The sequence below is a fragment of the Rhea americana genome, unplaced genomic scaffold, assembly GCF_003343005.1.
Source record: "Rhea americana isolate MKP2758 unplaced genomic scaffold, rheAme1 scaffold_1, whole genome shotgun sequence".
Taxonomy (NCBI): Eukaryota; Metazoa; Chordata; class Aves; order Rheiformes; family Rheidae; genus Rhea; species Rhea americana.
The window spans coordinates 7,037,368-7,056,996 of record NW_028185038.1 but is presented as its reverse complement, the minus strand read 5'-3'; the positions used below and the strand labels follow the sequence as shown (position 1 = coordinate 7,056,996).

The following is a 19,629-nucleotide window of genomic DNA, read 5'->3' as shown; positions in this document are numbered from 1 at the left end:
GAAGGGACCCGGCGCTGCTGCGTAATGCTTCCGGGGTAGGGCGGGCGCGGCGCAGGAGGGCCGCCGAGATGCCGGACTACCTGGGCGCCGACCAGAGGAAGACCAAGGAGGAGGAGAAGGAGGATAAACCCATCCGCGGTGAGAGTGCGCGGCTGGGGGCCAGCTCCGGGCCCGCCGCCCCTCTCCTGCCCCCTCGGGGGGGGGGGTGTCTGCCGTTACCACGGCAACGGGGCGGCAGTTCATCCCCCCCCCCGGCGCCATCGCGATCCGGGCGGGGGGTCGGTGCCCCGGGGAGCCCCCGGCGCGGCCCGGCCGCCAGTTGGGCGCAAGAGGCCGCTCGCAGGCCAAGGGCGGCGGAGGAGAGAAACGGAGGGAGAACCGGAGGGGAGGGGGGAACGGAGAAAATCCGTTTTTAACCCCCCCAAACGGTGGTTCTGGCGCTCCCGGAGCGGCGTCCCGCCCGCGAGCGCTTGCACGGGGGGAGGCAGAGCTGTGACATGGGGCGCAGCGTTACCTTTATTTATGCGTTCATTTATTTATTAAAGATTCTAAGGAAAACTGTGGAAATGCSGGACCCTAAAGGCTGATTCTGGGGCTTTGGGATAAACTAGTAGATAGCACAATAAAGAATTGAACTGGGGAGCTAACTAATAAATATTGCATCGAGGGGAAATTTGTCAGTGCTCCTCAAGTTTTTTTGAAAGAGCCTCTGAAGATGTGGGCTGGAGAGCCACACAGTACAGTCTGATTTGGCTGTTTTCAGGGCTTTTCAAAGCTCTTATAAATTTTTCTGAAAAGCCTAAGTTGCCATGGGTGAATGTCCTTTGTTGTTTAGGGATTAGTTAAAAAGTTGGGAGCACACTAAGGAAAAAAATTTTTTTTTTGTTACATCTTTGGAGGAATCCTGCAGAGCTCAGTGCCAAATACTATGCAGTGCTAGCACATTCCTAAGTAACTCAGTGGTAGTGGGATAGTTCGGTGGCGACTGTTGCAGTGATACCAGCATACTGAAAGCTAACTGTGAAAATTCCCTCTGGTACCTTGTATTGTTTGAATTTCATTTGCCATTTTATTTCATATCAGTAAATGTTAAGTAATACATCTAAAGGGGAAAACAATACTGTGTGTAATCARTGATGGACTTTGAACTGTTCCCACTCAGGAAAGAGATCTTTAAAATACAACAACTCAGTGCTTAGTAGATGTGTCAATGGAGTGATACAATTAGGAAAAAAAAAGAGGGAACAACATAAAAAAATCTTTTCGAAATAGTGTATAATACAATATCATACTCACATCTTCAACACTGCATATTTTTTTGCTCCCTTTGTCCTAAAAAGACACAGTAGAATTAGAAAAGATACAGAATGGGAGTGCCATGGATGATTGAAATGAAAACCAGGACCCTGGAAAGGGGTGGCTTTAGCAGATGGGAGAGGATCTGTTAAATTACAGGTTGTATGGAAGTAAATCTGGAACAAAGTTAAACAAAGTTATATTTTTGTTAATCAAAAGAGTTCACTGGAGTAGTCCTGTGGAACTTTTATGGTAAAGCTTATGTGTTTAATAGCTGATGCTGCTTGTTGTAACACAAGAATTCCAAGGCCTGAATAATGTTTTCAAATTCCAGATTTAAGACACGTGAATCGAAGCACAATTCTTAGTTAAACTGGGGGATTAGTTCCTGCATGTTGTGCCAAAGGTTGCCAAATGTTTACATGGATTCAAAAAGTTATCAGAAATATGCATGTTAACAAAATCTTTTAAGAGCTGATAATAGCAAATACCAGCTCTGCAGTGAGGGTRTGTGAATGGAGGTCACTGTGTATTTGTCACATTTGTAGCCATTTCTTGTTGGAGAAACGATATTGGATCAAAAAAGTGTTTCTCTCCTCTTTAATGACAATTATTATGTTTTGCATTTTACAATATTAAAACTTARTGTTACGTAAATTACTGGTTCCAGGTTTTATATACCTCCTTTAGTAGTTCCAGTAGCTTTTCAATATATAGAAGAGGGGAGTGTATGATTTATGGGACGCCTGCTGAAACCAGCTTGACTTGATTGCCACGCTCCATTCAGTCTGGGCATTTTTGAAAGAGAAGAAAGTGTTGGAAATTATTTTGCTTGTAATTCATATTTTTTAAGCATCAAGAAACARAAAGTTAAAAAAGTAAAGTTTTGACTTCAATTCCTTTTCTGTAGTCACAGATTGATAAGCTGTTTTGAGCAAAGTAAAATTTAAGTGGCTTGCTTGCTCTGAGCTCTGGGCAGTACATACCTTTGATCYGAAAGGAGTAGTTGGAGACCCTGTTTTGTTTTTCTTTAATGTCTATCTGATACTTTGGGGTTTTACTTTGATTTAGTGAAAARACATAAAATAATCTCTTTAAAATGTATTTTCCTCTTTAGAGGCAAATTTGGTACTGCTATTTCTATTTTTGAAATTGGACACTAAGTCTTTTCTGTCTTGTTTCAGCATTGGATGAAGGGGATATTGCCTTGCTGAAAACCTATGTAAGTACACAGACACATGTGAGGGTGTTAAAGAAAAAACATGAGATTCCCGTTACGAATTCAATGCAAATGTGGAGGGATATTTATTTGCCTTTCTGTCCTGCCAAAACCTTTTCTCTCTTTTCCTTCCTGCCAAAAATAAATAAATCCAACCCCCAAACTTATTCCCCAAACCTAAAGATAATCCAGTAGTATTGATAGCCTAGAACCAATGAAGTATTTTCTTATGTTTGTGTTGTATCTTGTAGCTGATTGCCATAGGTGTCTGCTGATCTTGTAATGTTCTTTCACTGACCAACTATTTTCCTTATTTTACCAGAAACAGTATGTTTAAGACCTGTCCGCCCTGTCAAATTTGCTTGTTATCAGTCATCAGGCTAAAAGCTGATAGTGAGGGTGTGCACATACTATCCCAGATAGTGTGGTCTTGGAAGGCCTGTTGTGTGTTCAGTAAGGCTTAAAATGCAAGTGTCCTCTGTCCGTGGAGGAGGTACTGTGGGTCTGTGAAAGACCTGTTCATAAAAATAAACCTTACAGTTTAGTCTGTTCCTGATTTGAATATGTTTGCCAGAAGTCTGAATTTTAATGACACTAAGACTCCTTTACAAAACTCTCAAACTGTGGAAGGACTGAAATACATTTTGTGCCTACTGTGGCTTTCTTTGTTGCCAAATTGATGTGAAGGAGTTCTTAAAAGTGGAATCCAGATCTTCTCTGCAAGACAAGATAGTAAAGCATTTTATCAGATGTGAGCCTGATTTTGTCAGGCTTCTGATTTAGCAGTTTGCCCAGTGATCTTCCTGCTGTCTTCTGTGGATGGTGGGGAGGTTGGGCAAGATAGTTAAAGCTGTCAAAGAAATAATTTTTCATTTTTGTGCTATTTAGATAATGCATACAGAACTCCTTTTATGTATAATTTTTAATCTATCTTTTTTAACTTTAGAAAGTTTTTAAAAATGAAGTTGAAGAGTTCTTTTAAAAGGAAAAACAAACCCTTGAAGCTTACATACAGGAAAATTTTCCCTCAGATAGTGGTCAGAATTGTGTAACAGTRCTTTGTAACTCCAAATTTTTCATGAACGGATATGTTGTTGCTGGAGCTCATGCTGTCACTTTTGGCTGTGATCAATAGCTGTTAACAATCTATGGAACCTTTTGACACTAAGTGGCTATTGGCGTTTTTTTTCTGAACATAAAATAATTTGAGTTATGAAAGTWCACAGTTGCTCTTCTTTTTCAGGGCCAGAGCACATATTCAAGGCAAATCAAGCAAGTAGAAGATGATATTCAACAGCTTCTTAAAAAAATCAATGAGCTTACAGGTACTGTTCTTTCTTAAGATAATTTTCAGTAAAATGTACGTCAAAATGAGTGTTTTAAGAAGCTGACTTTAGGCAACAATTACCTGAGTTTATTATTGTTATTTTTCCAAAAAAGGATACATTTCTTTATTTGGTAATCGTGAAACTTTTGTTTTGTGGGTCATGACCTTCTTTTTAATTAGCAGAGCTAACTGATCTGTACATGTGATTAAGAACTTTTGTGCTTTAACRTATTTTTATTCAAAATGTTTATGTATTATGGTAGCATGTAACGAATGGCTCTTCCTGTCACTGTGTAACTTGTGATTTGCCTCCAGCTGCATTTGAACGGTAATTGAACTTCAGTAGACTCCAGAAAACCATCATCTAACTAGTGGTGCTGGTCCTTATATAAGGAAGAAGAGTGTATCAGAACACTTAGCATTTAAAATCGGTATGGAAGACTTGCCTATAAGACCAGAACTTCTTTTTGAAGTGAACCTCCTTTATTCTTTTTCATGTATCATGGAGATGGTACCTCTCATACCTGTGTCTTGGAAGATTTATGATGTTTCCRACTGTGTGAATTCCTTAGTTTCTGGTACCTTGCACTAATGCCTTTCCCTCAGTGAAAGCACTTGCAGAGTTTTACTCCTTTTCTAAAACTTTTAGAAACATGTTTATCCTTGAGGTATTTGTAAGATTTGGTTGGGATAGTCCACACCGCAAATTTTTATCAGGGGATGGATAGACTAGTGTCTGCGTGTTCAGGTGGACAGTCACTTAGACCTTTTTTCTTTAGAAAATCCGTCAGAGGTGTTCATATGTGTGATGTGTAAGATCTTAAAAAGCTTTCTGCAGGCTTATGTGTAAGGTCCTTGGTATGTGAAGGACTGCTGAAGTTAGCTGCTTCTCCCTTAGCTTGTCTGTGTTGTKTATAGGAATCAAGGAGTCAGACACTGGCCTGGCTCCCCCGGCCCTTTGGGATCTTGCTGCAGATAAGCAGACTCTCCAAAGTGAGCAGCCATTACAAGTTGCGAGGTAGGTGCACTATTTCCTTTTTTCAATGGAGCTGCTCAGCAATATGAATATGTGACTTGTAACTTATTTCTAGCCTTTTTCTTTTTTTTTAAGAAGGTTCAAGTCCTACCCATATTTAAAGTRCTGTTTACTGTTGTGTGTTGTGCTTGATCATGCATTACATATTTTATACTTGTACTTATTCCTGCAACAGTTTCACGATACTATAATAATAATAATAGAATCACAAGTACAATAACTATTTAAGTACATTTGGATAATATATAGACTGTTTCTAACATCTTTTTCTGGAGGCTTATGCAAATAACAAGGCAGTTACCTTGTTTACTATGTGATGCTACTTGTATGTTCTGGGTTAGGTGTACAAAGATAATCAATGCAGACTCCGAGGATCCCAAATACATTATCAATGTCAAGCAGTTTGCTAAATTTGTGGTGGATCTCAGTGACCAGGTGGCACCTACTGACATAGAAGAAGGCATGAGAGTTGGGTAAGTAAAGTCTTTGTATTAGCTTCAGTCTCCAGTACAATTTCTCTCTTATTTGATTGATCAGTTTGACACATCAACAACTGTTATCTGATATTTCTGTAGTAATTGAAATTCCAACAATAGTATCTTGCTGTTAGAAAACAACTCTCAGAAATCTGAAAGCTCTGCTAGAATGGTTTGATTTTGATGTCATTCTGATGAAAACAATGCATCGTGGACCTAAAGCTTGCAGTTCGGGCCCACAGGAGCTTCAGGGAACCTGAATGGCCTGGTTTCTCTTTGGCAGTCTGTCTGGACACAGGGTGTCTACAAAAAAGTTTGCTTAAGAGGTGAAGCCAGTCCTTTTGACTTTCTAGAGTCAATATTTTTTCCCATTTGCTCTGTTTGATATTTGAAGTTTAATTTTCAAAACATTTTGGAATTAATATTTTTGGAAACCTTTTACTTTCCTGCAAAACAGGAATTCCAGTTTCTAGCCCATTCTGACTGTTGGCTTTTAGGGTTGGGCACCCTTGATGCCAGAGAAAATAACAGTTTAAGAATTCAGCTTCTTCAAATGTGAAGTTGTTTCTTCATGACAGTTAATTAACACGTGTTAATATAATGCTGTTTATGCCTTCTAACCAGGGTGGATAGAAACAAGTATCAGATCCATATCCCCCTGCCTCCAAAGATTGATCCCACAGTCACCATGATGCAAGTGAGAACTGCCTTTACTTATTACATTTTTCTACCTTGTAATTTTGATTACTTTGGATGGATTTTGTTTTGGTGTATTGAAAGCCTGGAGAGAGMGGCAGCATCAGGTTGTTGAACTGATCTCTTATCTTTTTGTTACACAGGTAGAAGAGAAACCTGATGTCACTTACAGCGATGTTGGTGGTTGTAAAGAGCAGATTGAAAAGCTGAGAGAAGTGGTTGAAACTCCTCTGCTTCACGTAAGCAACCTCCAGATTGAAACTGTTCTTATTATAAGTATTTTGATCATCTTGTTATTGTCCCTTGTTTTTTCAAGTGCTGGTATAGCTGAATGCAAACAACTAAGTGAAAATTGGCTTAGTTTTAAAAAATGAATACCAGCCTTGCCTGGTATGAATTTCTTTTCATTGCTTTCTGTTTACCACCGTTACAGCCTGAAAGATTTGTTAACCTTGGAATTGAGCCTCCCAAAGGAGTACTTTTGTTTGGGCCACCTGGTACAGGCAAAACACTTTGTGCTCGTGCTGTTGCTAACAGGACTGATGCTTGCTTCATCAGAGTAATTGGATCTGAATTGGTGCAGAAGTATGTGGGAGAGGTAAGAGCTGATACTCCATGGAAGGTGGGTTGAATTGCAGATTTCCCAGTGGTGGAGATCAGACACYGTAATGGATGTGATGGATGAACGTACTTGCATGCTGGAGATGCAAGGCGGGTGGAGGAACTGTCAAACAAATCACTGCAGAATATGAATCAGACAATGAGTTATAAAACCTAAACTACGCTGTCAACAGTGAAATGGACCTTGCAGTACAGAATTTAATCTGTRATGTAGGAAGACGCTAGGATTAGGATTCTGTTGTCAACTATGTCACTTATTTTTCAATTGGCCCTGAGTAAATCATTTCATCCTATACCTCTCCTGAATTTAAATGTAGTAGTCTGTCTCTCCTTTGGAAATTGCTTTAGGATTTATGAATGTTTGGTAATACATACTTGTACAAATAAGAGTTTTGTCATTGGAAATTAGAATTGTTTGGAAGCACAAAAAGTTTGGTTTTGGTATCTTTCCTTGAATGGACCTTAACAAAATCTTGATGTTGCTTTCAGGGAGCGCGAATGGTTCGTGAACTCTTTGAAATGGCTAGAACTAAAAAAGCTTGTCTTATATTCTTTGATGAAATTGATGCCATTGGAGGTATGTTTATAGCATGCATAGCTCTAATCTTGTACGAAAATCAGCCAAATTGTCTTTTCACATTGTAATTCTGTATCTGGATTGCTGCATTTCAAGAATGTGCATGTAATTACCTAAATACTTAGTAAAACTRCTAACAGCATGGACGCATCTACTGTTTGAGAAACTATTGAAGTGGTTTATATAGCTTGAAAATATTTAGCCCAGCTGAGAAGTCACTTCTGCATATTTGGAACACTCAGTTGATTTAAATTTTAGCTGAAAAATCTCTGTAAAGCGTTCAAAAAAATAGTACTGTTATCTTAAACTTGCTTCAGTTTATGGACTGCATACTTATTCTTTCATATTACCTGAAAATAAAATGAATTTATTTCCCCAAAGGAAGTACTTTAGCCCTTTGGGAGCAGAACTGTTTTCACACAAACAAATGGGGAACGATTTTGGTTGAGGGGAGGGAAAAAACAAAATACCAAAATAAATTTCAGCAGCTTGGTCAGTTGATAGAAAGGGAGATAGGCCCTTCAGTATTAAGGGTGAGGATACAGTGCTTACAACCAGAGAAAATACAAAACACTTTTTGGTTGAAATGTGTCATTTTCTGATAATCCTCTAACACCTTTTTTAAACTTGTCACAAATATTTGTTTGTAACTTAAGGTATCTTCCGTGTTATCTTCTATACAGCACCTGTGGTGACATCTCTGCCACGCTCTGAAGGTCTCCCTCTTATTTTATAAAACACACACGTCTTCTCTTTGCAGGTGCTCGTTTTGATGATGGGGCTGGGGGTGACAATGAAGTGCAACGTACCATGCTGGAGCTGATCAACCAGTTGGATGGGTTTGATCCRCGAGGCAACATCAAAGTGCTGATGGCAACAAACAGACCTGACACTCTGGATCCAGCACTGATGAGGCCCGGGAGGCTGGACAGGAAGATAGAGTTCAGCCTGCCTGACCTTGAGGTTGGAATGCTTTCTTCTYGTTGTTAAGTATATTCTGATATCGGAGTTTTAATTCACTCCAGACATTACTGTCTGGAACCAGTTTAGAAGAATTAACAAATGTGGCACCATTGTGTTAACATACATGGAAATTTAGGGGGCTAAGGATATTTTGAACAGGTTTTCCCACACTGCATAGATTCCATCCCTGTTGGGGAAGCCATGGAAAATASTATATTCACTGTATATTTCTGACTCAACAGATCAAGAATCCTTTAACCAGCTCCATGGTTTAGTTCTGAAGCTGGAATGTGGTTTGTTTAGTTTCTTTGAGAGAGATTTCTTGTGGTACTTCTACCATTTGAGCTCTCTTAGTTTTTTTCTTAATTTTGCTTCAGTGWCACTAAGTTTTCCATTGCTCAAAGATTCTAGTCCAAACACAGGAAATGGTAGTTAGGCAACAAATAGAGTTTTACTTTCCATCTGCTTTTGCTCTGGATGTGGAGAACTGTACACTGTGAGCAGGTCAAATTATTTCCTCATCCACAGCGTGAACATTTCTATCTTCCAATCTTTTCCAGGGAAGAACTCATATATTCAAGATACATGCTCGTTCCATGAGTGTTGAAAGAGACATCAGATTTGAGCTGTTAGCTCGACTGTGTCCTAATAGTACAGGTAAGCTGATCTTTTAAAACAATTTYTGTGTTTCATTTCCACGTTTGGTCAGCGTTGAATTCATTCATCTCTTTCTTTGAAAGGAGCCGAGATTCGCAGCGTCTGCACAGAGGCAGGCATGTTTGCCATCCGAGCACGTCGAAAAATCGCAACGGAGAAAGACTTCTTAGAAGCTGTCAACAAAGTCATTAAATCGTATGCGAAATTCAGTGCTACCCCCCGCTACATGACCTACAACTAAAACCTTGGAAGGTTTTTCCTATTTCTGTTGTTACACTTCCTGTGAAACAAAAAGTCCATGTGTAGTAATTCATACCTGGTTTGTGGAAACTAGAAATAAATGGAATATTCCAAACAACAGGTGGGAGTTCATTATGAATGTGTTCTACACTAGTGGAGTGTTGCTACTCCAAAAAAAAAGAAAAATCTCAGTGAAAGGCTAATGCCACAACCAGTGAGATATTTTTAAACCAGATATCTGAGCACCATTGTTAACTGTGAAGTTTAGATTCCCATATACATCCCCAAAATTACCATGTATGCAGGGGAAGCACTGAAAAATCCCTGTGAGGACAGTGATTCTGGTGTGCTCAGAAATGCTTGCTAGATACTGAGCAGTGAGGTACAGGTGTAGCCTGAAAGAATTGTTAGAAACTGCACAGAAGAACTGAGGAGGAGACACTGATACCTCAGCGCAGGTGCTTAGTGGTCAGCCCAGCTTTTGTTGGGGTTCTTCTGTTTTTTATGAAGTTGGTCAAGAGGGAGCAAAAAGTGCATGTGATTTCAYAGCTCTGAGGAATGAAGGATTCCTTCCTCCCATTCCTGCTATAAAAAAAWTTGAAGTTTGACATCAGTCTTAAATCAAGTAGTAAGCACTTTACTGTATCACATRGTTTGTCTAAGGTGCTGCTATGCACAGAGTATGATCCTGATAGTACCCTGATCATGGCTGGGCAAATAGCTGACAACATTAAAAGGCTGATAAATAAAAATGACATCTATGGTCATCTAGGCGTGTTTCAACAGCCTTTCATTTTGTCTTCAAGTGTTGCATCTAGCACTTTGGAAAAATGGATCTTTTAGCAGGTTACAACACAACTGATAACAGTTTATCAAGCTCAGATTGTCAGATATATATTTTTTTTTTAATGGGGAAGTGTGTACTATAGGGAAAGAGTTTGTGCTATACTYGACTCTAAGGTTTTTGGCTCTAAGGTGACAGTATCTTGATAAGCAAACTTGGGTAGTCTGGTGGTTTTGTCTATACCTGCTTGAAAAAACTCATCTCAACAGTTACATGTTATTTTGGAAAGAGCGTTTTGGAGAGGGGTGCAAGTTCGGGAGCAGGATGGAATGTTTTCATTTTGAGTCTGAGAGGGAAGAGAGTCAGAAAGAAACACTTGATTGAGTATCTCTGTCCGTTTCAAGAGCTGCACTTGGTAAATACGGTGTACTTTTTACTTAAGAAGGGGAAATGATGTATGAAAAAAGAGATGGGAACTTCCAGTGGATCCTGACATATCACATAAAAAGGGAAAGGCGGGAAGGACTGCTATCCTGCGTATTAAGTGGTCTCTATATCGAACAAAAGCAAGGTCAGTCAGGGCCATCTGCTGGAGACAGGGCTTCAGCAGCGAGCGTGCAGAGGCACAGGGTAAGTATCTATGACTGCCCCAGGCAAGGGCTTTCAGCACCCCCTCTTCCCGCCCCCCCCCCCATTTCAGCAGCTCCCCAGGAAGTGCAGATGTTGCTACTGAAATGCAAAAAGGAGCATTAATTGCATCCTTGTGGTGGCTGGCAGAGGAGAGGGATTCACAAAGGTAGGGGAACCAGGAGCAACAAGAACCTGAGCCACAGGAGAGCAAACTGAAGCGCAGTTACCCATCAGCATAGTCCATAGCAGTGTTTAACTAGAGCTGCTGTTAGGAAGAACACAAGGAGAAGGATGCTAACACCAACACACAGCCCAGTTCCTCAGTTCTAAACTATGGGCCGTGTARGCCTAAACTTGTAAAGAAGAAAACACTCTCCTATTGCATCTTTATCATGTTTGTTCCCTCCCCAAATCTTTTTCTGTGCTTCCAGAAGCATGCAGGAAATCTTCTCCAATAGGGGACTGAGCTTTGGTTCAGCCCTTAGCCATACCAGATCTCATCCAGAGACCCAGCTGTAGTGTTGTTTTAGCCCAGGTGCACATAGGCACACGCTTGTTCAATGGGCGTCACATACACAAAGAGCCAGAAATTATAGCAGACTAGTTCTAAGGAAAAGTTTATCTAAGGAAAAGCGTTAGTTACCTCAAGGGCTCCAGCTTGCTTAAGCACAATGCTAAGGCCATACTATGTCTACAGCTTACCCAGAAGTCACAGTTAAAGAGCCAAATGTGCACAATTAGCAGGAGGAGAGGAAGGAAAATGCACCCCCCCCCCCCCACCGCTAGTTACCTAATGAAGATCAGTCTTAGGGCAGTGCAGGCAGCTGAACACACTGTTACAATGAGGGGGTATATGAGACTACCTACGAGGTGTTTTGTCACCTATGTYTTAGAGAAGGTTTTGTGTTTTAAGTGAGGCTGTTTTAGGTTGCCTTCTCAGGAGCACAGATTTATTTATTTATTTATTTGCATGCCTGATTTGATGTCTGGAAGGTTGCACAGAGGTAGCCCCTTAAGAGCAGACACTTGCATCTCRGGACTTCAGCTGGTCCCACATACAAGGTCTTGCCAAGACAAAGAGCAGAATATGGACAAGTCCTGATAAACACTTTATTTTAGAAGTTGACACAGTTTTGATGTGAACTGAAGAGACTATATAGTTAAAAACAAGCTGCAACAAGCTGAAAGTAGAAAAATATACTGTATGTAGATACAAAGGCTTGTTAAACTAGTTAACATTATAAAATGTACCAAAAGTTGCTTAAATAAACACAGACAATGTATTCATATAATGTAACTGCATTCAATCCATCCTTTGAACTCCAGYTAAGCGGTAACTTCTGATGCAGAATGCTTCCTATCCCTACTGGCAGGGGAGACTGAGGAAAGAAAACTTCTTCTCCTACTGCCCCCAGGTTTTGGGAAACATTGTGTGCCTGAAGCAAGCCCTGACTGCAACAGAATCGGAAGCAAAACCCAAGTATTAAGTTTGCATTCAGAGAAGAGGAAGTAGTTTGAATTCCCTTGTGCACAGGCCCTTTGATTTGAGAGCACAGAGTGACATGTCACTGACACACCACTTCCCCTGCGCTGTTGAAATAACCAAGAGAGAAACACTTTCATGTTCCTACCTGCTCAGTTTCCTAATGACTTGCTAGGCAAAGACAGCAGCTGCAGATTTATTTCCTGTTTGAATTACTCTTATGTTTCAGTTCTCACACTGGAAGTCAAGCAGTACCATAGCAGCTGCTTGTAAAGACAAAAACAAACTAGGGTTTCATTAAAAAAAAAAAAAAAGGCACTTTACATTTTTGAGTTCTACTGAAATCTATTTCACAAACCACTTGAAAGCTGAGGCCGGAACAGTAGTGGTAGGAAGACAGCTCAGGCAATGGAAAAATGCTATTTAAAAATATTTTTGGCCTATTGAGACTTCAGACTTTGCCTACCTGCTTATTCCAACTTAAAAAACTGCATATAGGGCATCATTTCTTAATTTATTAGACCCGATTCCTGCCTTAAACCAGTTTAGACCTTGAAGTCAGATTAATTCTAGCTTCAAATCAATTATATTATTTTTCTAGAAAGTATAAGTAGATTTTGGCAGTGAAAGTACAATGTTGATAATGTAATAATTATAACAAACTACTGGATCCTAATTTGAAATTCACTTGGAATGCAAATTTTCAGGTAACAAGTAGATTAGTATTTTGAAAAAAGTTAGAAACTTCAAAAAAAAAAGTACCATTCAGGATTAAAAACAATAGCAGCTAATGCCACCAGTTTGAATTCATTAATTCAGCTGATATATTATTCTAACCTTTTATATAAATCTGTTGTATGCAAATGTTGACATCAGGCTTTCAATATGATTTAAGAAAATTCTTTCAAGACACTGGTACAGTGCATTGCAATTGCAGAACAGTTATTTCCTGCAAGATCCCACTTTGTAGTGAGTTAAAGTGCCCATTTTCTCAACAGGAATAGGAATGTCACCTTGTCTATTCTCTACTTTGTGTTTCACTATTTTACCTGCAGCTAGTTAAGTGCAATCAGCTCAATGCAGTTATTCCCTCTGCCACAGACTGATTTGGACTGTAGCAGAACATACCACATCATCTTCAGTCTCACATAATTTTATGCTTGTATGTTGCAAGGCTATACCCTGATTCAGCAAGGAAAAAAACTGAAGAGCATAAAGGCTTCCAACTCCTTGTCCACTATTCCTACTGCAAATAAGCCCCCAGCCTTAACCCACAGATGCAAATAGCCTTAGGCTCTCTTTAAACTGTGCAAAATTAAATATTGAAAGAGTCTCTATCAGCATAAATTATGACTTCCATTCTGCCAGATGCCACTCTTCAGAGGTCTCCGGCAGTCTGTGAAGCAGATGTGTCTTTCACATGACAAGCAAGGACAGCATCATGAATGCTGTGGAAAAATAAATCTCTTGTTGCACTGTTTTCAAAAAAATTCAGTCTTGTCAGCTCATTCATAACAGGGCCTGCAAAATAAAAACCAAAACATGGCATCAGTGCATAACCTGAAGTACAAAGACGGAAGATCAAGGTATCTGAGGAGGAAGACTTATTTTCCTAGCTTCAGGTTTTTCAATTCACAAGGAACAAGTTGAGACAAAAGATCCAAATTAAGTTGTCATTACTCAAAATATTTAAAGTATGAAGGGAATCATATGATACTTGCATTCAGGAAAGGTTGTTCTTTATCCAACCATAATACAGAAGCCTATCTTATCCAAGTTGGTACAATYCTGAATGTCAAAAACTAGAAACACTGCAGGCTTCTCTCCTCATGACATTATTACAACAATTTCAAAAGATTAAGCTAGGTGGGACATTTACAATTGGTCAGCTGAAATAAATGGGAGCAGAATCTAGGTCTCACAGGACTCGTTATTTATTCTCACTAAAGTGAAGGCTCTAATAAACATGGCTTTGCTTTTCCTGAGTCTATTTTATGTGAAATGAGCACTGATACTACTGAAGTACCTGGCAGCAGAACATCCAGGGCCAGAGGGGAAGAGATAAAAACACCAGTTTCTCCCACAAAGCTCATAAAAAATCTGCACTCACCATTACAGCCAGCAATGTAGACACATATACCAACTTCTTTGTATTCTTTTATAATCTGCARTGGAGTTAAACTGAGGTTAAATACAGGTATATCACTGTACACATATTTCTGAAAAGCATAAGCTAGTTACTTCTGAGAGCTGCAATTGCCGCATTCCCCAATATTTAGCTGAAACTCACAAAGCTACAGAATTAAAGCTAATTATGTGAGACCCAGGGTCTCGCTGGGTTACACTTCATTTGTCATCTATATCCCATGTACCTCACTTACAGATTTTCTATTGTTTGGAGATGGAAGGAAAAAAGCCTACTTACTGATTTTAATGTTTTTGCTCCAACTGARTCCAGGAAGTTCACTGGAGTAAAATCCAGAATTAAAGAGTGGACATTTGTTTTTGGCTCCACGAAGTATTCCAGTTCATCAGGAGACCTGTCTTCTACACTATCATCTACAGATGTGAATTTTCCATTTACAGGTAACTCATCATCATTTGCTATCTCATGTTTTACACCCGMTTCCATATCATTAGTCTGGGAAAGAAGACAAACACAGCTTAATGACAGCCAATACTTCTTCATTGTTGAGCCTCTTCCTCCCCATACACATCTGTTCCTTCAGCCTCTAAAAGATGAAAAACTTTATTACAGAAACTGACTTTACACACACACACACACACACACACACACACACACACACAGAGAGAGAGAGAGAGAGAGACAGACAGACAGAGACAGAGACATTGATACCTGTTTATATACCTCTGCTCCATTTCCTTGCCTCACCCCTGCTCATCCTGTTGAGGTCTATCTATTTAAAAGAGCTAGCAATCAGTCTCCTAACTCAGACATTCAGTTGGTCTCCCAAGGTAATGAGCACACACCAGCAGCTCCTGTATTTGGGATGAATTTTAAATATGCACAAAAGCACAGTGTGTTTCAGGTAGCTCTTCTCAATGCACCTATCTCACTTATCCATGCCAGAATCAGCAGTGTGGATGGTACCTTTTTATTACAGGAGCTGCTAATCTGAGTTAATTTTATTTATCTTATTGCCGTATGATTATGCCGAATGTGCTTGTACATTTGGCATAATAGGGGCCCTCTACCTTCTAGTGACACCACTGTTGGAGACAGCATGGAGTCTGGGAGGCTCTGCTCCCCAGTGTGGTGCCTGAATATAATCAAGGTTCAACACACTTATCCAGTCCAGCCCTTGTGGGTAAGCCTCTGATTTTAACATTAATCTCAGCAGCCTGTTCACACTATGCAATGTATGCTTTCTAAGCCTTTCTATCTAAGTAGCACTTTTTACCTTGTATAAACAAGAATGCTAACACAAGAAAGTGTATTAGGTGATAAAACAGAGGTAAATATTTACTGAAGAACTCACTAGCTTCAAGACAGCTTTCTTCTTGGATTCGTTTGCCTTCTTCATTGCCCTGGCATGCCTTTTCTGGGCTTTTTTCCTTGCTGCTAATATAACACAAGGGTCCACTCCAGTCTGCCATGAAAAGACAAGCATAATCAGAAGAGATTCAGCTCGTTAGATGGCACTGCAGTATCAATTAGCACTAAATTGATCACTGTCATAAATTTAAGACACAAGCCTGCATTATTCAGCTTCCCTTCGTARGAGTGAGGGTAGTGTAAAGTAAGAAGGAATTATCTTTGCAAGCATTGTGTTAACAAGATGAAGAGATGCATCACATTCCTTTCTTGAAATCAGAGGGTATCACGTTTCAACAGAGTGCTGATTCGAGTGCAGAGAGCAAAGGAGAGAAAAGTGCTYTGGGACACAAATTGCTAATACCTCTTCCTTTGTGAAGGTAAACACCACCCACCTGTTTCGTATAAGACTCATCAAGGGAGCTACAGAAAAATTTTTCAGAGTTAGTAAGGGTGCAATCGCTGCTGGGTCAATAGCTCCCAGTTCTAGGAGGCAGTTCTGTCCTAGCTAGTTCCGTTATCGTCATTCCCTCCCCATCAAATGTAGGCTGAGTTTTCATAGGAGGTAAAGTAGCCTCTATATGCAGGTTATTTGTTGCTCAGGAGAGGCATAAAATGCTCACAGTATTCCATGGTCTCATACTCCAGCAATGTTTATTCCCCAAAGGAAGYCTTTACTCCTAGACTTTTTGTTTTCAGTCCAACAATTATTTACTTTCTGAAAAAAATGTGTTGGACTAGCTTGTGCTGTGCCCACCACACTTCACTTAACTTTCACTTACGAGAAGTTACTATTAGCCTACATCCACTCCCACCATTCTAWTGCTTGCTAAGCTGATTTTCAGTTGGCAGGAGGGTCACCTTCCAGCAGCTCACCAATTACCACAAGCTGAGAAACACTGTACCAGGGGCTAGGCTAATGGGGATGAAAGACGATGCACAGAAGGCTGAGCCTTGAGCGTGTTTCAGAAATCAGTTCAAGTTTTCCAGACACAGGACATAAAAAAAAATTTGCTTTACTCACTTTTTTCTTCAGTGCACTCGCATATGACTCACTATTGGCAAAATAAAGCGATGTATTAGCTTGAAATATTTTTATTCCGGGATGTTCTTTAATCTAAGGAAAAGAACATTGCAGTGTGCCCAGTTAAGTACTGCCCATTCTAGAAGAAAAGCAAATATTTATATCCCTGCCACCCACTTGATCACAGGACAAGGATACCTATAAAGTACAAAGCCTAGCCTGAATGGCTATCAGCATGCAAAGAGGGCCAGCACTGTCATGAGCAAAGCTAATTAAAATATTAGAGYCTCCACCTTCCTAGAAAGGTAATCAAAATACTGCACATAATGTCATGTAATGTTTCTCCTTCTCTTTGTTGCAAAGAAATGTACAATCATGAAAAAAATTAAATATCTGCAGGTCTTTAATGTTGTTATCTATAGCTGATACTAATGCAAATAAATCAGGCAGATCTAGAAATGCTCCTCTGAGCTTCCTTYCTTCCTACAGGATTAATGATCTTTCTCTCTCCCTCTCTATGTATGTATATAAATAGATATTTCCTAGAGTTTTCAGCTATCAAAAATGCACCTTTAGTTTCAGCCTTTAAGAAATATCTTTTAAAATAAGGCTTCACACAGGTCATATTAAAATCACTTCTTCCCTTTGCTTTAAATGAAGTAACCTTTAAACAGTCATTTGAACTCTGGCATTTTAAAGGAAAATGACCTGGCCTGTYGCAGAGATCTAGCCTGTTCTATGTGGCTAACACCACACTTATACAGGAGGAAGAAATGCTAACTACATTCACTACAGCAAAAGCAAAGACTCCTCTACTTTGCACGTGGCTATACACATATTTACCTATACTTCTGATTTTTATCATATTCAAAACAGAACTGTGGGTAAGAGAATGTTTTTGAATTCCAGCATCATCTCTTCACACACATTTAGGACTTGATCCTAAGCAGAGAGAGCAGCCTTCCCAGCGACTTCTCTGACAAAACATGGCAAAGAACGCTGAAAAGTCCTGGTTGCTGCTTCTGAATAAATATAGCATGTTTATGTCCACTATACTGACAAAATCAACCACCTTCACCAACTTTTGGTTGAACAAAATTGCATTTACAAGAATTGAAGTGCATGAYAAACAGTCGGACTATTAAGCATACATGTTCAATGAGCAGGGAAAGGGAGGAGGCAGGGAGATGCTGTTTTGACCAGCTTGTGCAATTTTAAAGAATACATCAGTTTGGGTCCTGGGTTCCACRGATTTTACACAATACAGCTACACGGGAATTAATGAAGCTGGCCTTGTATGTGTTGGTATAGACAGCAGTTTTAGCAGTTCAGCTAGTTCAGTTTCCTACAAACCTTATCCTTTTGTACTGGCTAGTACAATGTAACTCGTTGAGCCTGACTGACTGTACGTGTAGTACAAAAACTAGTAGCAGAAATTATTGTGCTCAAAACGCTAAATTTATCTTTTTCCCCAAAGCGTAAGTTCAGCAAAGATGCATGCCAGGCAGACAGCACAGTATGACAGAGTTAAGCAGCAAATTATCCCAGTAATYTTACTTTGGTCCAATATATAAAACTGTTCAACGCAGGAGAAACACACTCCTACCTCTTCATACTCTTCCACATCACAGTAAATGTCAGTGTCAGGAAGCTGACCAAGGATTCTGTACTGAGGGCTGGAGAGAAGTGGAAGCAAATWTGTTTCAGTATTCTCATTYCCAAGGTGKGGGAGTTCAATACATATTGAAAACTTATTTTAAACGGTCAYTTTGCAGTGTCTGGCTGGTRCAGGCTTATCTAAACATGGTCAAAYRCAGCAGAACAGTTTATGGAGGAAACATAACAAAGGGAGCATTGGTGACTGCACAAGTTTGCTTCTGTCAATATGAAAATAATTGAGAAACTTAGCAYTGTAATGTCATTTTTTTGAAAAGCATTAGCCAAGCCATGTAAAGTCACAGGGGAAATTCTCTTTAGTGTAAACCCATACAACTCCATTAACTTTTTGTAAATATGGTAGCTCATACYAGGAAAAAACATGTTACAATTTCTAAAAACTGTTCTGCTTTCAGGGCAAATGTGCCTGAGATGAGCATTCCTAAGTCACAAGCAGTGTGACAGTGAAATACCAATATTATTTTGTTTGCAGGGACAGAATCACGGAAGGCTKGCATAAAAACACTTATTTATGCAGAGTTGAAATCTCAGAATTTAGTTTCATTTAAATGCATACAGAAACCAACATTTTTGTACATTTTCTACCTAGACACTCAAGGTTTTGAGCCTAGAAACCTTATGTCACAGGTGAAGTCCTACCCATGTATGCCTATTCCTGAGGCCTCTTTTACCTATAAGGAAAATATTCCATTCTAGACTTGGGAAGTTTCACAGTAAAAGCTTTGCCGCTTTGAATGGGGGCCRAGGAGAAGTGGTTTGAAAAACCAGAAGGGCATGGAGACTTTTCTGATGAATTAAAACTTTMTTACATAAAACCTAACCATTTAGCTATTTATACCGTATGACAACTTGTACTTGACCAGGACAACAAGTGCGCACAGAATGTAACCATTTACTGAACCCAGCATTCAAACACGTCTGAAGTTCTGACCCCTAGGCCTTAAAGAAAAAAAAGTAACAAGAATATTTCACAATATAAGAAACCAGAAATATTCTTTTTATTACAGAGATCGAAAGTTTGGTGCCCTCTCTAGAAATTCTGTTTTCACAAAAATTATGTTTGAACCTTGGATCACAGCCATACATCATGCCCTGCATGACCTACCTGATGAAGCAGATTCTATACTGTACACAGTAGAAGCGGGTGGAAAGGTCTTCTGGTTATCTGTACCCTTTGAACAAACAAAACCACCCAGAAGACCAGCAAATACTGATTTTAAGAAAGAAGAAATCTGACCTTTGGGTTCTGTAAATAATGGTTATCATTGCAAACGTTACTGCAGTAAGTAAACCATAGTCTAGTCCCAGGAAAAGAGAAGCCACAAAAGCTACCACCCAGATGGCCTAAAAAATACAGGAAAAAAAAA

The 19,629-nt window shown here is 39.6% G+C and overlaps 2 protein-coding genes across 3 annotated transcripts in view; one reads left to right on the top strand and one right to left on the bottom strand.

Annotated features, from left to right (window-relative positions):
- The first annotated feature begins 5 nt into the window (after positions 1-5).
- On the top strand, positions 6-9,226 carry PSMC2 (proteasome 26S subunit, ATPase 2). Its single transcript, XM_085298419.1, has 12 exons — positions 6-138; positions 2,481-2,518; positions 3,759-3,840; positions 4,761-4,860; positions 5,220-5,351; positions 5,979-6,051; positions 6,194-6,289; positions 6,484-6,648; positions 7,161-7,248; positions 8,009-8,211; positions 8,772-8,868; positions 8,952-9,226. Exons 1-12 carry the CDS (start codon positions 69-71, stop codon positions 9,107-9,109), a joined length of 1,302 nt encoding a protein of 433 aa, XP_085154545.1. The 5' UTR covers positions 6-68; the 3' UTR covers positions 9,110-9,226.
- A 2,392-nt stretch (positions 9,227-11,618) lies between these two features.
- Positions 11,619-19,629, bottom strand: part of SLC26A5 (solute carrier family 26 member 5) — a 23,120-nt gene continuing 15,109 nt past the window's right edge. For both annotated transcript variants that reach the window (XM_085298398.1, XM_085298407.1), the window contains 7 exons: positions 19,500-19,606; positions 18,192-18,261; positions 16,586-16,678; positions 15,506-15,616; positions 14,431-14,646; positions 14,116-14,170; positions 11,619-13,526 (listed from right to left, as the gene is read on the bottom strand). In XM_085298398.1, the coding sequence (XP_085154524.1) occupies positions 13,384-13,526; positions 14,116-14,170; positions 14,431-14,646; positions 15,506-15,616; positions 16,586-16,678; positions 18,192-18,261; positions 19,500-19,606 (795 nt within the window). In that variant the 3' untranslated portion in view covers positions 11,619-13,383. The remainder of the gene's footprint in view (positions 13,527-14,115; positions 14,171-14,430; positions 14,647-15,505; positions 15,617-16,585; positions 16,679-18,191; positions 18,262-19,499; positions 19,607-19,629) is intronic.